Source organism: Patella vulgata, chromosome 1 (genome assembly GCF_932274485.2).
Source record: "Patella vulgata chromosome 1, xgPatVulg1.2, whole genome shotgun sequence".
Taxonomy (NCBI): domain Eukaryota; kingdom Metazoa; phylum Mollusca; class Gastropoda; family Patellidae; genus Patella; species Patella vulgata.
In genome coordinates this window covers 30,922,781-30,947,755 of record NC_065879.2, presented here as the reverse complement: position 1 = coordinate 30,947,755, position 24,975 = coordinate 30,922,781, and the positions used below count along the sequence as shown (strand labels likewise).

General features: G+C 33.6%; 1 protein-coding gene across 1 annotated transcript in view; it reads right to left on the bottom strand.

Annotated features, from left to right (window-relative positions):
• Positions 1-24,975, bottom strand: part of LOC126828140 (protein timeless) — a 44,942-nt gene continuing 19,967 nt past the window's right edge. Inside the window, exons 10-23 of the mRNA XM_050557736.2 lie at positions 24,452-24,521; positions 23,927-24,048; positions 23,032-23,145; positions 21,646-21,725; positions 19,047-19,239; positions 16,873-17,065; positions 14,935-15,047; positions 13,373-13,517; positions 12,775-12,849; positions 12,142-12,292; positions 10,386-10,439; positions 5,637-5,837; positions 5,238-5,334; positions 1-5,049 (exon numbers count right to left, since the gene is read on the bottom strand). Coding sequence (XP_050413693.2) covers positions 4,965-5,049; positions 5,238-5,334; positions 5,637-5,837; positions 10,386-10,439; positions 12,142-12,292; positions 12,775-12,849; positions 13,373-13,517; positions 14,935-15,047; positions 16,873-17,065; positions 19,047-19,239; positions 21,646-21,725; positions 23,032-23,145; positions 23,927-24,048; positions 24,452-24,521 — 1,693 coding nt within the window. The 3' untranslated portion in view covers positions 1-4,964. The remainder of the gene's footprint in view (positions 5,050-5,237; positions 5,335-5,636; positions 5,838-10,385; positions 10,440-12,141; positions 12,293-12,774; positions 12,850-13,372; positions 13,518-14,934; positions 15,048-16,872; positions 17,066-19,046; positions 19,240-21,645; positions 21,726-23,031; positions 23,146-23,926; positions 24,049-24,451; positions 24,522-24,975) is intronic.

Below are 24,975 nucleotides of genomic sequence, written 5' to 3'. Positions count from 1 at the left end.
TAATTTTTATACTTTTATTTACTCCATGAAGCTAACAACATAATATTTGGAATATATTTCATACATTTTTAACAAAACAATATAACAATTTAACACATGTAACCTATAGATTAAAAATTTAATATGATTTTAAAAGATAAGTTCCCGGGCAACAAAACATGTCCATAGCAGCCAAGTCATCCCGGCAGTCCAATTGTGATTCAGTAAATAAAAAGTTGAATGTTGACATAATCAAGGGCAATAACACTATCAGTAATTATCAGAAAATGTTGAAATTGTTTCACTTATGTGAACAATGCATATAACTTTCAAGCAGATCAGCTGATAACTTGCGTCAATAGAGCTTTTAAAAGATTATACAAAGTGAAACAAGGGCCATAACTCTAGATGTATTGAACAGAAATTGTTGAAGTTTGTTCATTTGACTAGTTTATACTGCCGGGTATGCATATAAATTCTTTCAAACAGTTAGGATGATATCTTTTGTCGTCATAGAGTTCACAAGATTCTACAAACTAAACATGGACCATAACTCTAGATGTAATTAATGGAAATTGTTGAATTTAATAGGCTTCTTTTGAATTTCAAACATGTTTGAATTTGAATGTCAACATGAAAGAATTGAGGTGGTCAGATAATATCAATATCGGGTAAATTTACATTTTATTACCATTTTATACACCATTTAGCGACCACAATTTTGAGATAAAAAGGTCTTCAAAAGGGAACAAGATATCTTGAAGACCCAAAATAGGAGATAAACTTGTCTTTAAAAGGGAACAATTTGATGAAATAATTGACATTATTCTACCTCCGAGGTTTAGTTAAGGCAGCTTAATGCATGAACACGTCATTATTTGCTTTATATAACTGTTGACTCTGTACAAGTTGTATTCAACTACTGAAAACATCTGTATCTTGGTAACAGCCTTCAAATAATTTAATATGAATTTAAACATGTAGAAATCTATATCAACATTGATAAATAAAGTGAGAGAACCATTTTTGATTTAGTAATAAACAATGACATAAGTAGCGAATCTATGAAACTACATATATATGTAGTTTAAACCATATATTATGATTCCAAAAATATACTTCAATATATTAATATTATGATTAAAAAAAAAATCAGTTGACAAGTTTATAACAATATAGGTTAGAAAAAACTAATTACAAAATGTGATGTAAACAATATCAAGGGGAAAAATTAATTTCATAAAAAAAACAACAACCGATTACTAAAAATATTACCTTGGAGTTGGTTGAAGAATCTCTTTATAACAATATAAGATTAGTACAAATCAAGACAAACATGGTTTTTTTTTTAAAAACAATATTAAGGGTGTAAAGTTTTAAAAATTCAATCAAATACTAAATATATATATCCCCAATAAATGATTACTATATTATGCAACTGTTAAGAGATATTATTATTATTTAGGTAAAAATAAAATGTAGAATTGTAATGATCTCATGTATTATTTCGATCATTCATAGGGTAAGATCTGCATTAGTCAGTTCATTTACTAATTTGGCTTAAACTCCAACTGTTGAACAAAACTATAAGTTGTATCTCAATACTGGCTCTTGAGAAAAAAAACCCCAACAAATTTAACTTAATAGATGCTTATATTTTTTTACCCAAACCAAAGACATTTACCGTTATGCCATTTTTAGCTGAATGTAGAAATTTTTTAAGACAAAAAAAGACAGCAAAATACCATTAATGATAAATAATAAAAAAGATTTATAAGGATCATCTTCCAAATCACACGTTAGCCTAGATTACAGTGTTGTAACATATATCACAACCAAATCAACACAACTTTGTGTAAATTTTGTTCAAAGTAATCTTCAGAGTAATTTAGGTCATAAAACAGGTTATATTCACAACATGTGGAAAACAAATTGATAATTTAGCTTGGAAGAATGTTAAAAGTAAACCTCCTTGTTTTGAGCTGTTGACTAAGCAAATATTAATTATCCATACAATGGGAAAAAAGTCAATTTAGCGAAAGGAAAATCTGTTGTTGAACTACAAGTGACCACAGAGCTGCAGTGGATCAGTGAGTGAGGCGCTAGTTCACTAACCAGGATTTCTGGGGCGGTTTCCCCTTGTCAGTGATGCAGGACAGAGGGTCCAGTCATTCAGATGGGACAGAAAGATAGGTTGCCAGGCAATGAAACATACACCCACAGCAGCTAAATCGTCCGGGCAGTCAACAAGAGTTGTCGCATATTTTTACTTTTGTCGGTAATGAAACATTTATAATACATTAAAATCTAATTAAGAGTAACTACTCATTACGTAATTATCAGAAAATCATTAGAATTTGTTTGGCCTATGCTAACATTTAGTATACAAAACACTTAATATCATGGATTTAGCTGTTCAAGTTATCAAACATCATTGAAAATGAATATACTTGTTCGTCTCAAGACCTTAAACCCTGTATACCAATCTATAACGTCCACTCAACACAAACTAGGTCATTTCGGGACTGAAATGGTTTAATTATATTTCAATAATTTGTTTGCGCGTAGTGGTCTTTGTATAAATATAAAATCAATCAGATGATAACTATGGTCTCTAAAGCATCCACAAGATTTTTCAAAGGGCCAAAACTCTGGCAGTATTTATTGGAACTTGTTGAAAATCTTCATCATTACCTTAACACTGTATAAATTCATAGCCAATTGGATATTAACTTTAGCCTCTATAGTGTCCACAAAGTGATCAAGGGTCATAACCCTGGCAGTAATTATCGGAAATCGTTGAAAATCAAAAGGCTTCTTCGTCTCATGACCTTAGACAGTGTGTATAAATTTAATGTCGATCGGATGTTAACTTTAGCCTCTAGAGTGTCCACAAGATTTTTCAAAGTGATCAAGGGCCATAAATCTGGCAGTAATTATTGGAAATTGTTGAAAATCAATATGATTCTTCGTCTGTTGAACTTAAACACAGTCTATAAATTTAAAGTCAATCAGATATTAACTTTACCATCTAGATTGTCCACAAGATTTTTCAAAGTGATCAATTCTGGCAGTTGAAAATCAATGGATTTTCTTCATCCCTTGACCTTAAACACTGTGTATAAATTTAAAGTCAATTGGATATTAACTTTAGTCTCTAGAGCGTCCACAAGCAATTGTGGATGCCGGAACGTCGGACGTATGTACGCGGCGACCACAATATACAACCACATTTAAATGTGGGCGTATAAAAATCAAGTGCCGTGCAGACGTTGGCATCCATGTAAAAGAAACCTTGCATTTGAAATAAGAGTGGACAAAATTTACCTCATATGACACTGTACGTATTCATTAGCCCGATTGGTTCAGAAAAGTAGGACGTTAAACCGTCCATGATGTAAATAACTGCAATAATGTCAACATTTAGGATTCAAAAGAATTAAAGTAATGCTGTCACAAAATATTATGCATGCATAATGATTTTTATTTTTTTAAGAATTCTTTCTCCTTTTTTATCAAGACCAAATTAATAGAATTTTTATTTTGATGTTTAAAAAAAAAAAAGAGAAAGAATTTTGCAAAGAAAATTTCAAAATTGAATTGAATGCAGTTAATGAATGGAAGTAAAATCATAATTTACATAATACATGTGGACATTATTATGATGATATACATATTGCTAAGGGACAATCGCAAAATCTCAACACTTGTGTCCATACAAATAACCACATGGAACTTGTGAACGACACAACGGCATGTATAAACAGAGATCTATCCGAGGGTTATTTGTTTGAAATTTTGCAACTGTCACTAAAAAGTTCTTGTAATAGTTTTAAATATGCACAAACAATTAACATTATATTAAACATTTATGTTGAATATGTGGTATTTATGATATAAATATACGGTAAAAACTACAGGATGTCTTAGATTAAAACAAATTCTATTTCCCTGCAGATAAACACTAATCTAATCCATTACAAATAACCTGAAAAGCTAGAATTTGTTGCAATCAAACAAAACCTGATAAAATTACTCATGCTTTGTCAGCAATAAGACACATGACAGAAATATATTTTATAGTAGGCACAACATTGTTCAGATATATTAACATTACAATACAAAACTTTTTTTTCAAATTGCAGCCTCCATAAAACATTTGACCTATATATTTATATCTATCTTGATAACATCATTATAACAACTGTCATTACTGACCTTTCCATAACAAACTCTCCAACCAAACTTTCATTATACGAGTATAAATATTATTTTGTTTATATATTAGAGATTACAATCTGGTTAAAACACAGATCTATATTTCGTTTTGTTTTTTTATACTTTCGATGGCCTCTACTGCATGAAGATCTGACCAGTTGTAGTGGGAGGTCCCATAAGGGATCATACAAGCGGCTTTTGATCTATGCAGTCAGACATTTGATTAACCAATCAAATTATGACTACCAGTTAATAAAATTCAGTCTTAATATGCTTTTCCAGTCCAGAATTTGTCAATTGATATGCTTTCCAGTTCGAGATGTGTTAATTAATATGCTTTTATAGTTCAAGATGTGTTCATTAATATGCTTTTCAGTCCGAGATGTGTTAATTAATATGCATTTCCTGTTCAAGATGTGTTCATTAATATGCTTTTCCAGTTTGAGATGTGTTAATTATTTTGCTTTCCCAGTCTGAGATACATTAATTAATATGACTGTCATTCCACTCAAAAAGTCAACATATAAAACTTAATAAAACTGATAATTTTATATTAAAACCAAAATCAAAGAAGTCTGGTCATTTTAATTTATAGCACTATTAATTGAGTTTGTATAACTTATTAAATTACTCAGCATTCATTGCCATTTCAATTTATGATTAATAATAAACATATATTCAAATACAGTACAATGACAAAAATCACAAATGGTTTACTTTACCAAAAATACAATTAAATAAAAATGCATGATGTTGAAATAAGATTTTTAATTCAAACTGTTGAGATGTTGGACATATTTCATCCAATTTACGTCATCTCCCTTTGCAGGTTTCTTTGAAACTTCCGATTTACTGAAATAAAAGATATAAAGATATTATTATCTAGCCATACGCTACTTTACAAAATTTGTAACTACTCAAGAAGAGTATACTATAACCTATTGTGAGCCAATTTCTAAATTAAATTTTTAGGATCTATGAAAAATGTTTAGTATTAAATGTGGTGAAAGTTTAAAATAATTTTCACCGTATCAACATACCTTTCATCATCTTCCATTAAGAACTGTGTGGGTGAAGAACTTAATGACGTCTGCTCCATGTCTTCATCAGAAATAAAGGACAACAAATCTAAATCATCTGCAAAATACGACAGAAATGTCAATAATTTATTTCTTCCAGAATCTTTGAATTCCAACTGCCAAGTGATATTTAGTGTACTATCTATTTATCCACAAGATTTATGTTTTTCTACCTTAATGAAAGGGTCAAGCAGTTCATCTTGGCTCACGTGAGAATTCAAATGCAAGTATATTAACCTAACATGGCAACCACCCCAGCCCATTCGACATATTCTCTCTGTATTATGTCAAACCCTCGGATGGCTCGGATGTAATCGAACAATTTCAAAACTTCAAAAGAAATCCAATAATTTAACCTACCTTCACTGACTTCGCCAAGTTTCTCCGCTTTCCCAATCAATGTAGACAATTTCCATTCATAGGGGATCAGTGGAAATACTTTCTCTCCAGCTTCAGGCATTTCAATTTGGAGTAGGATCAGAAGCTGTGATAGCAGCTCATTCGACAAATAAATTTCTTCTTCTTCAGTAAAAGCTACCAATGGTACTGATTTCTTCAAGGCTAGTTTATATAATCATCATCTTATTATAATTGGGATTGTTTGTATCAGTGTAGGGGGGGAGAGATGTGGTTTTAACGTCCACTCAACACAAAGAGAGAGAAGACAGAGAGTATTGGGGATTACTGTCTACTCGTCAAAAACTGGGACTAACATGGTACAATTTTATTTCAATAATTAACTTGCTTGTGTAGGAATCTTCAGCAGTGAGGGGAAACAGGAGGATCCCGAGAAAACCCATAAGGTTGAGCAGGCTGACCTATTTCTTGTAATGTACAAGTTTGTGATTGAAACGCAACTCGAAACAATGACAGGCTTTGTAATCTAAAGTGCATTTTTAAACTAAAATAATAGTATGAAAGATAGGTTGTCAGGCAACGACACATAAGCCCACAGCAGCTAAATCATCGGAACGGTCAACAAAGGTTGTTGCATATTTAATCTTTTGTAGGTAATGCAGGCATTTACAAGACAACTTCATACAGATCAGATTATAATTTTCGTCCTATAATTATAATTTCAGGTGCTATAAACTGAAACGAGGGCCTTAACTGTAGACGTAATAAACGGAAATTGTTGAAATTCAATAGGATACTTTTTTTTACTAATTTAAATGATGCATATAAATTTCATACAGATTGACAGATAATTTTTGATGTTAGAGCATTCACAAGGTGCAACAAAGTGAAACAAGGGTCATTGTGGAAATTCGATAACCTTATTCGTTTTACTAATTTAAATAATGCATATAAATTTCATACAGATCAAAGTGAAACAAGGCCCATAACTCAAGGAGTAATTATTAGAAATTGCTGAAATATATTAGGCTTCTTCGTTTCACTAATTCAAATGATGCATATAAATTTTATACAGATTATATGATACCTTTCATCATTCGAGTGTTCACAAGGTTCAAAAGTTAAACAAGGTCAATAACTCTAGAAGGAATTATTGGAATGTGCTGAAATTCAATAGGCTTGTTAGTTTCAATAATTTACATGATGCGTATAATTTTCATACAGATCGGATGATAACTTTGGCATATTCACAAAGTGCAACAAAGGGAAACAAGAGTCAGAACCAGGGTTCTTAATCTATTTTGAAACTAACCGGCCAGAATTGGATCAAATGAGATCCCGGTAGGAACTGGGTTTTAAAATTTTAAGCTTCCATTCCCTATAATATAACCATCCATTCCCTATAATATAACCAGACTTTAACAAAAATAATTCTTGGTAATTTGAGAAATATCGTATTCTACTGTATGTAATTACCACAAAAATAATGACAAATAGGCACAACGTTTGGAAAATTTTCCATATTCAATTCAGTACCTGCTTGAAATTCATGTCAGTAATATTCCTGAATAAATTACTGTATTTGTTTTTTTCAATGGATATAAGCTGATACGGCACTACAGTATTTCTTTGTAGGTTTTTTTCTATCAAGTAACTTGCAAATGTTTTTATTCATTCATCCATGATAGACACACGGCACAGTGATCACATGACAACCATAATGGAAATAGCTTTAAAATTAAATTCCATGCGACTATGCCATATAGCTTTCAATAATAATAATGACAATATTTTAAAAATTAGGACTCTTTGTCAGCATGTGTATAAAATAAAAAATCATAACGGTAAACGCTATTTAAAACTAAAACTAGCATCGCTGGTTTATTGATCCAATTTCAACCGATGTCACATGTCATCAGCATTGGAGATTCATAATATTTAATGACTGTTTCTCAGTGTATTTGGTGTTCTATCCGAGGATTATATTCAACTAAGATTTATATTTAACTAACAACTGGTCAGTGAAACCATTAAATTATGATCCAATTATTATTTTAATATCTACCGGTACACGCGATAGATGCACAATCCATGCCGAGATCGTCTTCCTTCGTTTGGCACGAGGCTTATTTCCTCAAACGAAATTACTGGACCTGTTATGAATAATCAGCAAGCTTTTTTTTAACCGAATTATCAAAATTACCGTTACTTGTGCTAATTACTCGGATTATGAACCACATGGCAGATTCTCACGGAGATATGACTGTTATTGTAGCCGACAAGCAAGTTGATTGACTTCTTGATTAAACATGCATTATGCAAGAGCAAAATCTGCTTATTACAAGTCTTTCTTTAGGCCTGAAATGTTATCTAAGTTATCAATTAGACATTAATTAACTTATCCAGGCCATAATAAACCCTCGATGTGAAGGCTAGCCATCGATGTTGGCTGGATTAGATTCCTATATGCCGCTAACGGCTATTGATAATTAATCAATAAAAATGGATAATCGAGACTATGCTGTTTATATTAATGATTTTAGTAATGATGACCGAGACTATGCAAAAATTTCAGCCGCTTCTTTCTCGGCTCAAAGTGGATCAATTTGACTGAAATTTTCAGCAAATTACCTTTACACTATCTAGTTTTTAACTATTATAGCGAGAACTGCCATCTCTTTATCTTATCTCCCATAATGTATCTTTAACAAGTAATAATTAACCCATTGTAATTTAGCCGAAAGTAGATTGATTTATGATACCATAGTGGCCGGTTCATTGTTTTACCAATCGGCTTGATTGAACTTCAAGCGGCTAAAGCCGACAAAAAAACAACCAATTAAGAATAAGATTCCTCGTCAGAACTCCAGAAGAAATTAACGGAAATTGCTGAAATTCAATACGATTATTTGTTTCACTAATTTAAATGATGCATATAAATTTCATACAGATCAGATGATAACTTTCATCATTCGAGCATTTACAAGGTTCAATAAAGTGAAACGAGCCATAACGCTAGACGTAATTAACGGAAATTGTTGAAATTCAATAGGCCTTTTTGTTTTTACTTATTTAAATAATCCATATAAATTTCATACTGATCGGATGATAACTTTTGTAGCTAGAGTGTCTACAGGGTTCTACAAAGTGAAACAAGGGTCATAACTCCAAACATAATATACGGAAATTGCTGAAATTCAATAGGCTTCTTTGTTTCACTAATCTAAATAATGCATATAAATTTCATACAGATCAGATGATAACTTTTGTCGTTAGAGCATTCACAGGGTTCAACAAAGTGAAACAAGGGTCATAACTCTAGACCTAATTATTGGAAATTGCTGAAATTCAATAGGCTTCTTCGTTTCACTAATTTAAGGGATGCACATAAATTTCATACAGATCGGATGATAATTTTTGTCGTTAGAGCATTCACAAGGTGCAATAAAGTGAAACAGGAGAGAGAGAAATGGGGTTTAATGTCCACTCGACACAAACTAGGTCATTTCAGGACTAACACATGGTTCAATTTTATTTCAATAATTCGCTTGCGCGTAGGGGTCTTTAGCAGTGGGAGGAAACCGGAGGACCCAGAAAAAACCCACGAGGTTTGACAGGCTACCCTACTCCTTGTCACGTACAACCGGGGAATCGAAACCCCGCCAGTTGACTCAATGACAGACCGTATGATACAGCGCGCGCGTTCTAACCATTCGACCATCCAACCCCCCTTAAAGTGAAACAAGGGACATAACTCCAGAAGAAATTAACGGAAATTATTGAAATAAAATAGACTCCGTCATGTCACCAATGTATACGAGAAATTTCAATTTCAAAATACAAACAACATATATCAATTTCAAAACAATCAGATGATGAATGTAGTCTGTAGAGTGTTCACAGGAATTTGTGGACAACGGAGAGACAGACGGACGATGACAATTTACGACCACATTTCCATGTGGACGTATAAAAAAAACAAAAAACAAGCAGTTGACATGCAAGATACGCCCAAATTTTTCAAGAGATGGACAGAGAACAAACTAAAAAAAAAAGAAGCGATTTTTCATACGGTCCGATATGCATGAAAATCTACAGGAACCTAGATCTTTGGGATATAAACATGTATTTCAAGTTTCATCAAAATCGGATCAAAATTGCGATGGTCCACAACCTTGATATACCATATTTTTACACTATTTGCATACAAAGGGCGACCATTTTGTCCAGCAGTTTTTTTTTCTAATTTTCGAACTCAACCGACTTTACGATGTTACACTGATATATTCAAACGTTTTTTTAAATCGGATAATAATTGTGACCTCTAGAGGGACCACAAGGTAACAAAGTGATTTTTCATACAACCATGGGCCATAATTCATATACGATATGCACGAATATCGCAAGGAACCAAGATCGTTGGGTTATAAGCATGTATTTCAAGTTTCATCAAAATCAGATGAAAATTGTGACCTCTTAGAGTGTCCACAATGCTAAAAACGTTTATTCCGTACAATCAGGGGCTATAATTCATGAGGTCATGGTCCGATACATGCCAATATCAAAAGGAACTGAGATCTTTGGGAAATAGACCTAAATTTCAAGTTTCGTCAAAATTGGATACAAATTGTGACCTGTAGAGTGTCCACAATCAAATTGTGAATGAACGGACGGAAGGATGTACAGACAGGGGCGACGGCATAATACGTCCACATGAAAATGTGGGCGTATAATTAAAATAGGTAACCTTACATAAATAGGAGTAAGGTAGTGGATCAGGCCATTCTCCCATTGGTACATTTGTATCTATAAATAAAAGTGTAAGAATATAATATTCAAAATAACTACATACAACACAATACTTACCTAATTACAAAAAAGTATTAAAATAACTATGCTTTTGTTCTATGCATAGGTCTTAAATATTAATATCAACAAAACAGACATTTTCTTTTTTACCCATCACCTGGCAGGTACTGAAAATCTTCCCTCAATAAGCTGATATACATATGCAGTTGATAGTTTCATAGAGGCAGAGGAACATGTTGAAAATTAAAACTTGTGTACTAAATATGTTCTCTCAGAAAATAAAGTCAACATTAATCTTATCATTATAAATCTGATCGTCAATCTTTGCTGCAGTTCACTGTTATTTTCAAAAGGCTTTCACTTGACACTGACTGACTATAATATACGGTCAAAATAAAATAAACATCTGTTAGGCAGCGGTTAATTAATTGTTTGTTTCTCATGACCCGCCCGCATGTCCGTAAAGTAGGCTAGAATGTGAAAAAATACACGGAGTCCATCCGTAAAACCAGAAGTGATAAAGCCCTATCATATCTGTCATCCATACCAAGGAATGGTAGCTGCAGCATTCACCAAAGACCACATATATACTTATTATTTTATTTACGTGACTAGCAACCAACGATCCCAGAACTGCCGCCATGAGATAGCCTCGATCATGAGATACCGACTGGTTGACACTGCTTCACACCTTTCACGGTATTTTATTAACAACACTATATAAACAGTCTCAAAAGGACACAAAGATACAAATAAATGTACACAGTTCTAGGAAACAGATAATATAGTGTGTTTTTTGGTTCTCTTAAAAGACCTTCTTGATCCAAATGTCAAAGTTGGGCTGATTATCTTTTGTAATTTCATTGTAAAATGTAACTTCAAATACTTGTATACAATTTCTGGAAAAGCTGAGTTTCAGACAGTATTATCTTTAGCAGAAAGACGCATTTATGTTGAAAGTGGTGGCCTGTATTTCATAATTTAGCAATGTATGAAATGGAATGCTGTACAATGTTTTGTCAACACAATGCTTAGGTCATTTTGAGACAAAACAATGGTAATTATCAATTCTGTTTACATATGCAATGATACAGAGGAGAATTTTCAACAAACTTTGCTTTCATTTCGAATTGTCAAGGCTTGTGTGCATGAGGAGAAGTCAGATTTTTATCCTATCCAAACAACTAGGGGAGAGAGAGAGAGACAAATGGGGTTTAACGTCCACTCGACACAAACTAGGTCATTTTGGGACTAAAATATGGTTTAATTTTATTTTAATAATTCGCTTGCGCTTAGGGGTCTTTAGCAGTGGGAGGAAACCGGAGGACCCGGAGAAAACCGGGGATTCGAAACCACGCCAGTTGACTCAATGACAGGTCTAACCATTCGGCCATCTAACCCCCCCAAACAACTAGGCAACATTTTAATTGTCCAACTATGTGGGTACAACCCCTGATAAATGATGACTCAGCTTGAAAGACCTGTGGGATCTTCTAGGCCCACACCTGAATTCAAACCTGGGTACCGGTAACCCAGTTAAGAATCTAGTTCCCTGACAGCTTGACTACCTACCACAGCTCTATTTAGCAATTAATATTATGAAGTTTAAACTGTTTAAACCTGACAATATTAAATTCTAGATGGACAGCTTCCATAATACTTACTTCTTACATAAATGTAAATAAATGAAAACACTTACATGATTTGGCTCGAGCCGTTTCTAACAATCTCTCTTGTAGCCATGTAACACATTCATTGCCATCAGATTTCAGTTTTTCAACTATTTTCTTTATTAGCTCATCAGCATCTAAGTCGTTAAATTCTTCAGATGCATCAAAACTATCATTTTTCTGAAAAATATTTGCACAGAAATTGTAGATGGAATTAAGATATAATTTCCGAAACTTTATGATTCAATATAGGGTTATATAAAACAAGCCAACAGTGAGGCTGATGTCTCCTTCCGCAATTCCAAAATAATTAGATGACACATTAATTAATTGCACATTATGTTTTTATAAAGCATTGAGCAATCAACCTGCTTTGTATATACTTAATCTAAACAGAAAAAAATCATTATCGAACTTAGTCAACCATACAGCAAGTTTCACCACTCTTGCTCAATTAGGATCAAAGTTTTCATGCTCCAAAGTCTTGAACAATCAAATTGTTTATCGCTCTCGTTACCCTGAGCAGAAATGCTCATTATCAAATTTAGTCAACGTGTTGATATAATGAAACTATACACTCTCATTTAATTAGAATCAAATTTAATCACGTCCTAAACCATCAACTAACGTAATTGTCTGAATTGCGATCCCTGAAAACATACCTCTTCCAGTATTTCTTGAACATTCACAAGAAGCTGATCAGTTAACAAGCCAGTTTTAGAAAGGTGTTTAGCTACCTGTAAAAATAATAAGCGCCATGAAATAACTTTAACATAGAGCAATTCACAATCTCACAAATATTAGGCAATATAAAAAAAAGTATTCTGGTTTTTAGACAATCCTTCCAAAAATCTGATGTGGGAGAGAGGATTTTATTTTTGTGTTTTTATTTTGTCACAGGATCACTGCTGGGCTAAATGACTTCTTATAAACATCACATTTCAAAGCACTAAAATTTTTTAATCATGCGGTTTATGCCAGTGTATAATTTGATAAGTGTTTCCAAGACTATTCAAACTACCGGGACTTGCCATGGTGTCAGAATAACATAAAGGAATTTGACCAGCTACAAAATACTGAATAACATAATTCAATGAAATGATTTAATATTTAAAAATAAACAATAAACAATGTAACAGTTTCTGGAAAATGTACTACATAGAAAATTTCAGATGAATCCAAATAATGATTTTGTATAGTAAAATCTACCTATGATTACAAATATTTCATTCTGATGCCTCTGATTAAGAGAACACTTACTTCGTATGGTGTTTTCTCAATTCCATTTTCTGTAAAATGTTGGACAATATTATCCACCATCAGGTTTTCATCATCATCACCAGCCAGGAAACTCATCAACAAGTCTTCTTCTTCATCAGTCCATTGTTCAATTAATATACTTTGACTACAACATAAATAATATATTTTTAGTTTATCTGCAGTTCAGTGATTTTTCTATTTATATTCTGGGACTGACTAATAAAACATTAACTAAGAAATTTAACCTTGGTTCATTATTGAACTAGGAATGAAAACAGAATATATTTTCCGTATTATATGAAATTAAAAACACAAATTATAATTAAGTATTGATCCATTACCATCAATATTGATGTTGATATCTTGTCATGAAAATATAGGATAGCATCCTAATATACAATATTTAGGACATAATGAACATTCTATAATCAGTACACGAGTCGTGTATTCTGTGGTTTCGGATGCCATTTGTAATGAACACACAAGACAATGTAAAAGTAATTAGTAATGGCAGATTCACAAACAACACATACTAATAAAATAAATGTGTTGAATGGACTAACTTGAGCTAAACGACTGTCCTTCAATTCTGACTTTTCATGTATTTCACTGAACATAATTGATTAGAAATTACAATAATTTTTTTAAAAACTGAACATAAATCACTTTATATACATTCATATTATATTAATATGTGCTTTCAGTGCCAATTTCGTCTATTTTAATTAGTGCTGATATCAAGTAAAATTTTACGCATCGGACCAAAACATCGATACTCGCATCAATGCATTGGGATTTTTTTTGCCGCCATTTTGTTATTCAAAACTTACCGAAATAGCATTAGTATTTCTGATAGAAACATAGATTTCCCCAACATTATCATTATAGAAATGTCGATTTATTTGAATAACTATATTTCCACGATTCACTTCAATTGATACTCGTCAGCCATTGTTCAAATCTGTTGTGAAGGCGTGCGGGGTAAGGTGATTACAAGAGACAGTTTGGATTATTTATATACAGATCGCCCCAAAGCCTATCTATAGGCATTTATGAAGTACATTCTCTATTGCCCGAGACAGAAAGACTAAATCGTTTTAAAACCAGTGTTAAAAAACGGACGGGAATTATTATCGTTCTGACATAGTTCGTCTGGCCATGGACTGTATACTAGATTACTGGAAAATGGAGACAAACTAACGGAAGCGTAGCGTAAACAGGTCAAGCTGGACTAGCCTAATACAACGTGCGGGATTCATTGATTTGTACCGTTACATGTATTGAAAAGGTGTTACTTATTCTAGTGGACGAATTTGTGAACTCCTCAGAGTACTCGGACACATAAAGCTAATAATTACTATTTTTTGCCGATGCATCGATAAAACCAAAAAGAGCCGAGAATCGCATCGCCGTCGGCCATTCAATTGAGAAATGTTCTAATTTGCACAAGTCACGCCTACTATAATATGTTGGTGTGTTTACAAATAATGGTGTGTGGTGTGGGATAATTAATGACTGGCTAAAAGTCAATTAATTTACACACAAGATACATGTTCATTTACCTCACAGACGAGTCTTGTCCTGCTTCAAATAATTCATGTGCCATTTGATCAGGGTTAGCACCAGACTTGGAAATAAATTTATGTAGAACAAGTTCGATCAGATGTGTAAATTCCTAGAAAATAAAAAACATATTTTGTATAAGTAGGGTGACCCACCATAAATAAATATCTCCATATATCTCGACAATTTCGCCACAATATTTATATATATGCCAAGCCTCAAATCAGTTTCACACAATTATAGTCACTAAATAAACGATCATGTTGTACTTAATAAGCTATGACCATTAATCATCTATAAATAATAGACTGAAAACTGGTTCCATGTGTCGTCCATAACATCCAGACACTCTTGAGTAAAAAATAGGTTACGTGCCCTTGTTTTGAAATTAGTCTCGCTTAACCAGTCTATCGACCATTCAAGGGCTGATTGACAGGTCGGGATAATCAAGACAACTTTTTTACGAAACATAACAGAAAGCTAGAACAAGAAATTGAATTTAGAAATGAGCACGTTAGCTAGCTCAACAATTGTTTTAAGAAGCTTGTAAAAGTAAAATGAAACTACTGCTAGTATCATGTTCCTGTCTAACCCGAGTGCTTCAGAGATATTATTTGTACTAAACCAAAAGATGCTGCTCTGAACGGTACAGTTAATGATAAAGCGATTTAAAAAATGAAACGAACGTAATTTCTAAATCTGCTGTAATAACCAAGAAGCTTAATTTTACTGCTATTCAAAATCGTCAACAATAAATTTTTTACGGCTGTAATAGTTGATAGATTTGTAGAGAATTGCACGTGCCATGGCTATTTATAGTATCATACTGTCAGAAAGTTGGCCTCGACACGGCGAATGTGCACGCTTCAGTGGTAGTCTCGAACTATCAGCGGTTGACTGTATTTCTGTAGGTGCATGGGTCACCCTAGTATAAGGAAATGAAACAGTCACCAACAGCCATGTCATTTGTTTCATGATGGAAATTGTAACAATTCAACATTTGCAAGTGTAATAACATTTCCGATTTTCACTAATGGTAAAATATTTAAATTAAAGAACATAAAATAAATGATCTGAAATTAACAAGTACCAATGTACAATGGGCCAGGAACCTTGTTTGACATCATTGCAGTCATCTTGTATTTAAAAAATAACAAAGTCTGCCAATCGATTCTCCATTGTCCAAAGAACAGACATGCCAAGTTTTATGTCGATCACGAGAGACAGAAATGGATACAAACTAGATCATTTCGGGACTAAATGTCAATTGTACTTAAATAGACGGAGCCTTTCAAAGAACATCACCCCTAACACCAAGAAGATGAGTATCACTTGGGACCCATTTCCTGGTCAAAAAAAAATTTGTTCAGTGACATGGTACTGATTATGATTTGTGTAGATGACAATTACAAGTAAAGAGAGATATATCTCAATAGCATAAAATAATTGTAATCTAGTTTTTTTTTACCATCCTGAAGTGCTTTATTGCCATGCGAAACAACTGGCTTGCGGAAGAGGTATGTTGAGAATACGTTATAAATCAACAAATAATCTTATTCCATTTTCATGAATAATTATAAGATAGGTAGCCCGGCAACTAGCATACGCCCACAACAGATAAGTTGTCCAGCAGTCCTCAAAGACTGTCACACATTTATACTTTTGTTGGTAATGGCAACATTTACAAGACCCTAAAATGGCTAAATGCTTAATTATCAGAAATAAATTCAGTTTGATTTGTCTAGTTTTATTATACTAAACACATATCAGCAATCAGATGATGACTTTAGTAGTTCAAGTTACCAGCTTCTTTGTGTCATAAAAATAAACATTGTGTATAAATTGTAAATCAATCAAATAAGAACTTTAGCCTGTAGATCCACAGAGAGATGAACCAACAAACTGAAGTGGAGATAATGTGGGTGTATAAAAATTACCTGACAGGCGCCCTTTTCCCACATCTGTCCAAATATTATAATAATCGGCAACTGCATCAATACCTCCATACTGTCTATACTACCAGTCATATGATGCATCAAAGTCAAAATACATGTATTTAACTCAGGTGCATTATGCTCATAACTTCCCAATGAGAAAGAATACGTCCTCATTAATTTATTCTTAGCAAATCTGAAAGATCACCAATTGATCAAACACAAAACAGCTTGTAAAACATAACTGCCATTTTCAAAATATTGTTAATTCTTATAGAGAGAGAGAAATGGAGTTCAACGTCCACTCGACACAAACTAGGTCATTTCGGGACTAACATATGGTTTAATTTTATTTCAATAATTCGCTTGCGCGTAGGGGTCTTTAGCAGTGGGAGGAAACCGGAGGACCCGGAGAAAACCCACGAGGTTGGACAGGCAACCCTACTCCTTGCCACGTACAACCGGGGATTCGAAACCACGCCAGTCGACTCAATGACAGGCTTTATGATATAGCGCGCGCACGCTAACCATTCAGCCATCCCCCCCCCCCCCCCCCGTTAATTCTTATAACAGTAATGTCTGGAGTATTAAATGTGGTCAATTGCACACACTTTAAATGAATTAAATATATAAATTCTAAACAAGCATACAGTGAGGCTGATGTCCCCCGCCGAAATCCCAAAATAAATAGATGACACATATTAATTAATTGCACATTTATATTTTTCAAAAGTATGAAGCAATCAAACTGATTATCAACTATACACCAAGTTTCATCACTATCGATCAGATAGAATCAAATTTATCTTGTCCCAAAGCATCGACCAATGAAATTTCTTAGCTCTGCTTAGCTTTAGCTCGAAATGTTAATCATTGAACTCAGTCAAGACATTCACCTAATGAACATCTACATCAAGTTTAAACATTCTACCTTATTTAAAAGCAGAGTTGTTATGTTCGAAAGTCTTGACCAATCAAATTGCTTATCGCTCCTTAGCCTAAGCAGAAAATTCTCATCATTGAACTTATTCAAGTTATTGATGTAATAAAACTATACATTAAATTTCATCACTCTCACTTAAACATACCTTATGCAAGAGCTAAATTTGTCTATTGCAGGTCTTTCTTTAGGCCTGAAATGTTATCTAAATTATTAATTAGACATTAATTAACCTATCCAGATCATAATCAACTCTAAATGGCATCGCTAGAGTGCGACCTTTAGTGGATTATGAGCCGATTTACTGCATAACTTTCCTTCACGATTTAACGATTAAATGGATAATCGAGACTATGCTGTTTATCGTACTGACTTTAGTAATGATGATCGAGGCTAGTCGGAAATTTCAACTGTTTAGTTCTCGGTTCATAGTGGATCAATTTGAATGAAATTTTCAGCAAATTGCCTTTACATTATCTAGTTTTTAACTATTATAGTGAGAACTGCCAACTCATCATCGAATCTCCTATAATGTATCTTTAATTAGAACTAAAGTTATTGTGTCCCAAAGCATCAACCAATCAAATTGTTTATCTCTGCTTACCCTAAGCAGAAAATGCTCATCTTCGAACTCCATCAAGGCATTGACCTAATAAACACCCACACCAAGTTTGAACATTCTAGCTCAATTAGAAGGAGAGTCATTGTGTCCCAAAAAGTGTGATGGACAGAACAGACAGACGGACGGACAGAAACACGAACCCATTTTAATAGTCCCCTGCTTTCTTCGAAAGGCGGGGGACAAATACCAAATTATAGCAAACATAAAGATTGGATGCCAGGCAACGAAACATACACCTACAGCAGCTAAATCGTTTGCGCAATTGACAAGGGTTGCTGCATATTTATTCTTTTGTAATGTAGATAATGGAAGCATTTACAAGACACTAATATCAATTTCATACAGATCAGATGACAAATTTTCTCGAAAGACCATTCACAAGGTTCTATAAAGTTAAACAATGGCCATAACTCTAGACGTAATTTTCAGAAATTGTTGAAATTATATATACGTCTTCATCTCACTAATATAAACAAATATATTTAAATTTCAAAAAGACCGTATAATAAATATAAGCTGTAGAGTGTTCACAAGAAATTGTGGACGATGGAGGACATGACAGTAATATAAGAATACAAAAGGTCAAATAAGAATTGAGAAGTGGTATATACTTACAATGACACATGTTTTTGTAAAGTAAAATGTGGTGTGAGATACTCTTTTTTACTCCAGGTATCAAGTAATTGGATATAAATATGGTTGGTTTGTATGACATCTGAGAGATAAAGTACTCCTTGTAGATGTGGTTTAAACTGATTTAATAACAGAAGGAATAATCTCTGTAGGGTTTTCATGTTGGCGATATCAACTGAAAATATTAGGTAGACAATATTAAATAATAACAATGTTACTCACAGATTTCAGATTTTAATTTGAAAAAGATTCTTTTGGTCTATTGAAATTATTTTACAGGATACAACTGTGTAAAGTCTGATTCACATTGGCTCCAATGATATGAAATATTAGTATATTAAGTGAACCTTCTAGGGTGAAAAAATTTTGATTGTGTTATCATTTTTCGATTGACTGAAATTTAATTCACTCTTCTTCAAATCAATAGCCTGAGGTCCTAAAAATACTCTTATGGACCAAGACTAGTAATTTTAATGTAAACTGCCTATTTATAGCAATTCTGTATTGCTCCAGAGAAATTAATTTATAGAGTGGTCCAAGCTCAATAAATTTTACAACACATTGACAAAAATTCTGGCTTATTTTAGAATTATATGATAAGACTTACCATAAAAACTTGATTCATCAACAATCGAAGTCTGGCCATGTTTGAATTTTGAAGATATAACCTTTTTGGCATGTTTGAAAAATTAGTTGAAATTATGTTCGGAGCACATTATCAAGCCAGTTAACTCTTTGTGACAAAACGAGTTATGGTTCTTGGTCAAAATAAAAGTAGAATCACGTCCCTGGAACGAAGATTTCTTCATCACAGTGGAAAAACATTTTTTTTTTTCTTGCCGCGAAGTAACGGAATACACTCTATGAGACGATTGGATTTTCAACATCTGTACACATGCACAAACGCTTAGGTTTTTTTACGATATGCCGACGCCTTCAAATGTCTGAATATTAACTACTTATAATGCTACAGTGGCAATTAAAATACACGTTTAGATGGATATCATAAGACTGACGTTTTGACATGAATTGTTTAACGATTAGCCTAATATTAAAATGAGTAGTGATTCCATCTCTGTATCCCCACAGACATGGTCTGTTTATAATGGCATGTTAGAGAGAGAGAGAGAGAGAGAGAGAATTTGTCCGATAAAGTAGAGGAAAAAATGATGGAATGTAATACTGAGAGAGATGAATAAAGACCTCTATAAATCTAATAATTTAACACTAACTTTATTTTTTGTCCCACAGATAAATAAATATATTGTGCCGTATGAAGTTTGTTATGAAAAAAGAACACATTGCTGAATAAAGTTCGAGGAAAGTATTCTACGAAATAATTAAAAAAGATACTCTAAAAATAATTTACACCGAGTTACCGAAAAATGTCTGGAAAATAAAGACTACAAATAAAAATTTTGTTTTGGTTGTTTTCCGGCCTCAAATAGTTCTGCGTATTTAGAGCTAGCAAATATTAATTTCCTAAACTCATGAGAGCGGCATGTAAATGAAGGATGTAACCACTAAATAAAAGTAAATCTCAAAGTGTTGTAATGAGTTGCCTATTGTTTTTAAAATTAAATCTAACATACTTTTATTGACTTTTAAATGTTTTAATGGTATGGCGCCCTTTTACTTGTCCTGTCTTATGGATATTTATGAACCTTCTCGAACGTTACGGTCATCCAGAGACAACTTTTTATTAACGGAAAAAAGAGCCAACCTTTCAAGTTATGGAGAGCGATCGTTTTCGTTTCAAGCACCAAAGCAGTGGAATCTCTTGCCTTTCAGTATGCGCAGTTGTACCTCTTTAACAACTTTTAAATCTAAACTTAAAACTTTCTTATTCTAAGAGGCTTTTAATTGTTGAATTAGTTTTAAATCTTCACCATATGTATTTTATAGATATTTATATATTTATTTTTGTACTGATTTTATAGATATTTAGTTTCTTACCGTTTCTATGATTATTATTTTTTACTGATTTTCTATTTTCTATACATGTATTTATTGTAAAGCGCACCTGAACACTTATGTGGAAGATAATAATAATAATCTGGCCGCACTCATGAGTTTGAAAGTTAGAAAAGAAATGAAGCTATTACAGCTAGCTCTGTACCAAAATCTCCAAAATCAAAAATTAAATCAACGAGTGCAATCAACATTTTGTTCACGTTTGCTGTAAAATAACCACGAAAGTCGAAGCGTGTAATAGGTGTATTTTTACTTGGCTTTATATACCAATACCTGTTTGTTTAAAAGCTACTTGTGACGTATATTTGCTGCGATCTCCAACTCCACGTGTACGAATTAACCTTTACTCACTCCAGAAAATCTCCTCGATGGTGCAGACAGGCAGATTAGCGGGTCAGTTTTTATAAGGACAAATTATTGAGCCATGAACTACTCTACAATTTACTTTTTTTCATTAACATGATTTCTCCAGTCGTTCTTTTTTTCTCAGAATAAATGTGCAAATTTTGAAAAAGAACAACCATCAACATTATCAACAATTCCCTGAAAATACTAAATAAATCTTTTCTGGAATCATTTTAATTCAAAGCTATAAAGTAACTCATACTTAGCATTCGTTCCATCGATGCATCTTCATTTTGTAATAGTTTAAACATCTGATACAAGGCACAAACTGTTAGATGCAGTCTAGAAATAAAACATATAAAGATACAGAAACAAATTAAACACATGTTCTATAGAAATGCAGAACACAGTGCATCTTGTTGGCAACAAATTTCATTAAAGTCTATGAATGTCATTTGAGTGATCATCAATCCCTTGCTATATTGTGAAAATTGCGTAGATTCTGAATGGAATATTGACCCCAAAATGGACCTATTAAACCTTTCTTGAAAATAGGAACTGAAAACTAGACTCGGCTACGTAACTATGACAATCATGAATGGCACTGGATAATTAATTGTTAACTTCTTATTTCGCAATGATGGTAACAATTTTGCCGTCAATCTGTCTTTTTCACCACCATAATGCCTATTTATGGGGAGTATTTTATCTTTCTCGAGAACTATGACTTGAGAGAGATGACCGAAAGTATTAAGGATGCAGACTTCAATTTAAATCACCAACAAAATCCACACATTGGTCACCAATAGAAAAAATGGTGGATTTGAAAACATTTTTGCAAGATACGCCCACATTTTGCAAGAGATGAATAGAGAACAAGCTAAACCAAAAGCGATTTTTCGTACAATCAAAGGCCATAATTCAGGAAGTTACAATCTGATGTGCGCAAATATCGACAGGAACCAAGATCTTTAGGTTATAAAGATTTATTTCAAGTTTCACCAAAATCTAATCAAAATTTTGACTGTAGAGGGTCCACGAAATTGATATACCATATATTTACACTATTTGCGTACGAGGGATGGCCATTTTGTCTGGCAGTTCAAACCCAACCTTCATTTGGGTGTAACGGTGATATATTCAAACGTGATTTTTCGTACAATCAGGGGCCATAATTCATGAAGTTATGGTCCGATACATGCCAATATCGAAAGGAACCGAGATAGACCTCAGTCATTATTAGGGCGTATTGGTGATATATTGAAACGTTTTTTTAAATCGGATAAAAACTGTTACCTCTAGACCACTAGCTAAAAACGTGAATTTTTCGTACAATCAGGGGCAATAATTCATGAAGTTATGGTCCGATATATGCCATTATCGAAAGGAACCAAAATCTTTGGGAGATAGACCAATATTTCAAGTTTCGTCAAAATCGAATAAAAATTGTGATCTGTAGAGTGTCCACAAACAAATTGTGGACGGCGGACAGGGGCGACGACAATATACGTCCACATGAAAATGTGGGCGTATAAAAAGATTAGGCAGTAGCACCACTGCCCAAGCAAAATGTCCCTCATAGCACACTGTATGCCATATTCCCAATTATTGTAGAAATGTAAGACATTATTAACTTCAGTAAACATACCTTCGTTGACAATATGCACTCCAGCAATTTCTCTGTTGAAGTGCCATCAAGTTTTGACAGTTATGAATAGCCTGATATACCAGTGCACAACACAACTCCGTGGAATATGGTTCACTGAAAACAGACATTATAAACAATGTAATAAACAGATTGCCAAAAGCGGATCACAAAATATCTTAAATCGTGGGGGGGGTTTTTTTGGGGGGGGGGGGGTATCTACATAAACTGACCAAGGATCAGAACATATAATTTTGTTGTTTAATTACTAAAGAGTTCACAGATTGAATTTGTCTGCAGTGTGCAGAGCTTTAGTTATGCGAAGGTCCAACTCCTTGATTGTATGTCCCCAAGACACAAGTATAGGTTCTAGTTTTGAGTCATGTAAGAAAGTAAGGCATTTTAAGGTCAAAATGCAGTAGGGCAGCTTCAATGTACAGCAAAATAACAGCAACAATTTCAAATTTAAAAAATAATTTAATTTAATTTCACTCTTTGATTGGATGGCCAAATGGTTAGAGTGTGCCCGCTGTATCATAAGGTTTGTCATTGAGTCAACTGGCGTGGTTTTGATTCCACGGTTGTACATGACAAGGAGTAGGGTCGCCTGTCCAACCTCGTGGCTTTCCTCCCGTTTCCTCCCACAGCTAAAGACCCCTAAGCACAAGCGAATTATTGAAAAAATTGAACCATGTGTTAGTCCTGAAATGACCTAGTTTGTGTCGAGTGGACATTAAACCCCATTTCTCTCTCTTTGATTAGATGCCCCCCTAACGCCCCACCCCATCTGAAACAGATAAGCACCCACACCCCCCTATAGCCTGTCTACATACCACTGTAATTTGTAGCAATGAAAAGTGAGTTTCTACATGTATCTCCTTCAATAAAATATACTTACATAATACAGGGTTTAGTCTTATCTAAAGATGTCTGACAGTTGATATATTTCATGAAATAAGAAACGATCCACAAAAAGTAAGTATCATCCAAGTTCTTACCATTTTCCGTCAAAACATTGGACTGAAAAATAAAAATATTTGTACAAGTACATGTACATGGAAACAAATTCATCAACAGCCTGAAAATGAGTGTACCAGAAGTAACTGGCATATCTGGACCAGGAACTGGTCCCAAGAGCTACTCATCGAGTTGTTCTTCTTGTGGAGTAATGCTCTTCGTAAAAGCCTAAGGTTCCACCAATTCAGTTACGATAGAATGAAACTTTGCACGCGTGTTCCTTGGAAAATTGCACATCAATTGAGGAATTCAATTTATTAAAGTATGTAACTATTCTAAGACGACAGCCATGACGCCTGACTCAATTCCTGGTCCATGTAGTACTTTTAATCTGACACATTGGTTGCGTTAATTTGAACCCCCCCTCCCCCCACCCCATCCCCAAAGAATAAAAGTTCCAACTCACCAATAGAGATCTGACCAGTCTACTAAAGCCATTACTTACAAACTCTTTACAAAATCCATCCAAATAAGCACTGAAACATATAATACAAATCAATTTATATCCAACAGGAAGTGACATGATAATTATAATCATCTAATCTAAAATAGACTCTTTAAATGTCTGTAATTTTTCCGTATTAATGAATAAAGCAGTACCATATATCTTTTCATCAAACCAACCTTTTGGCCACAAAAATGAAATATTTCTGCCCCAATAGGGCTAATGAAGAAGGGAATACCCCATGCAGAATGTTTGGAAAGAAATTTTGCTCCATTCTTACACCTGCATTCCAACGAGTTTGCAGGTGGACCTCCATCTTTTTTGGTCCCATCCGAGACTAGATGCATTTATCTTTCCAGGCCTTCCGTCCTGCAACACTGATAAGGGGCAACCGGGCTGGAAAAGTGTGAGGAAGTTTCTTGGCAACACCAAGAATGAACCTGTGACCTCCTGGTTAGAGAATAAGCCACTGTGGCTTCCTGTCA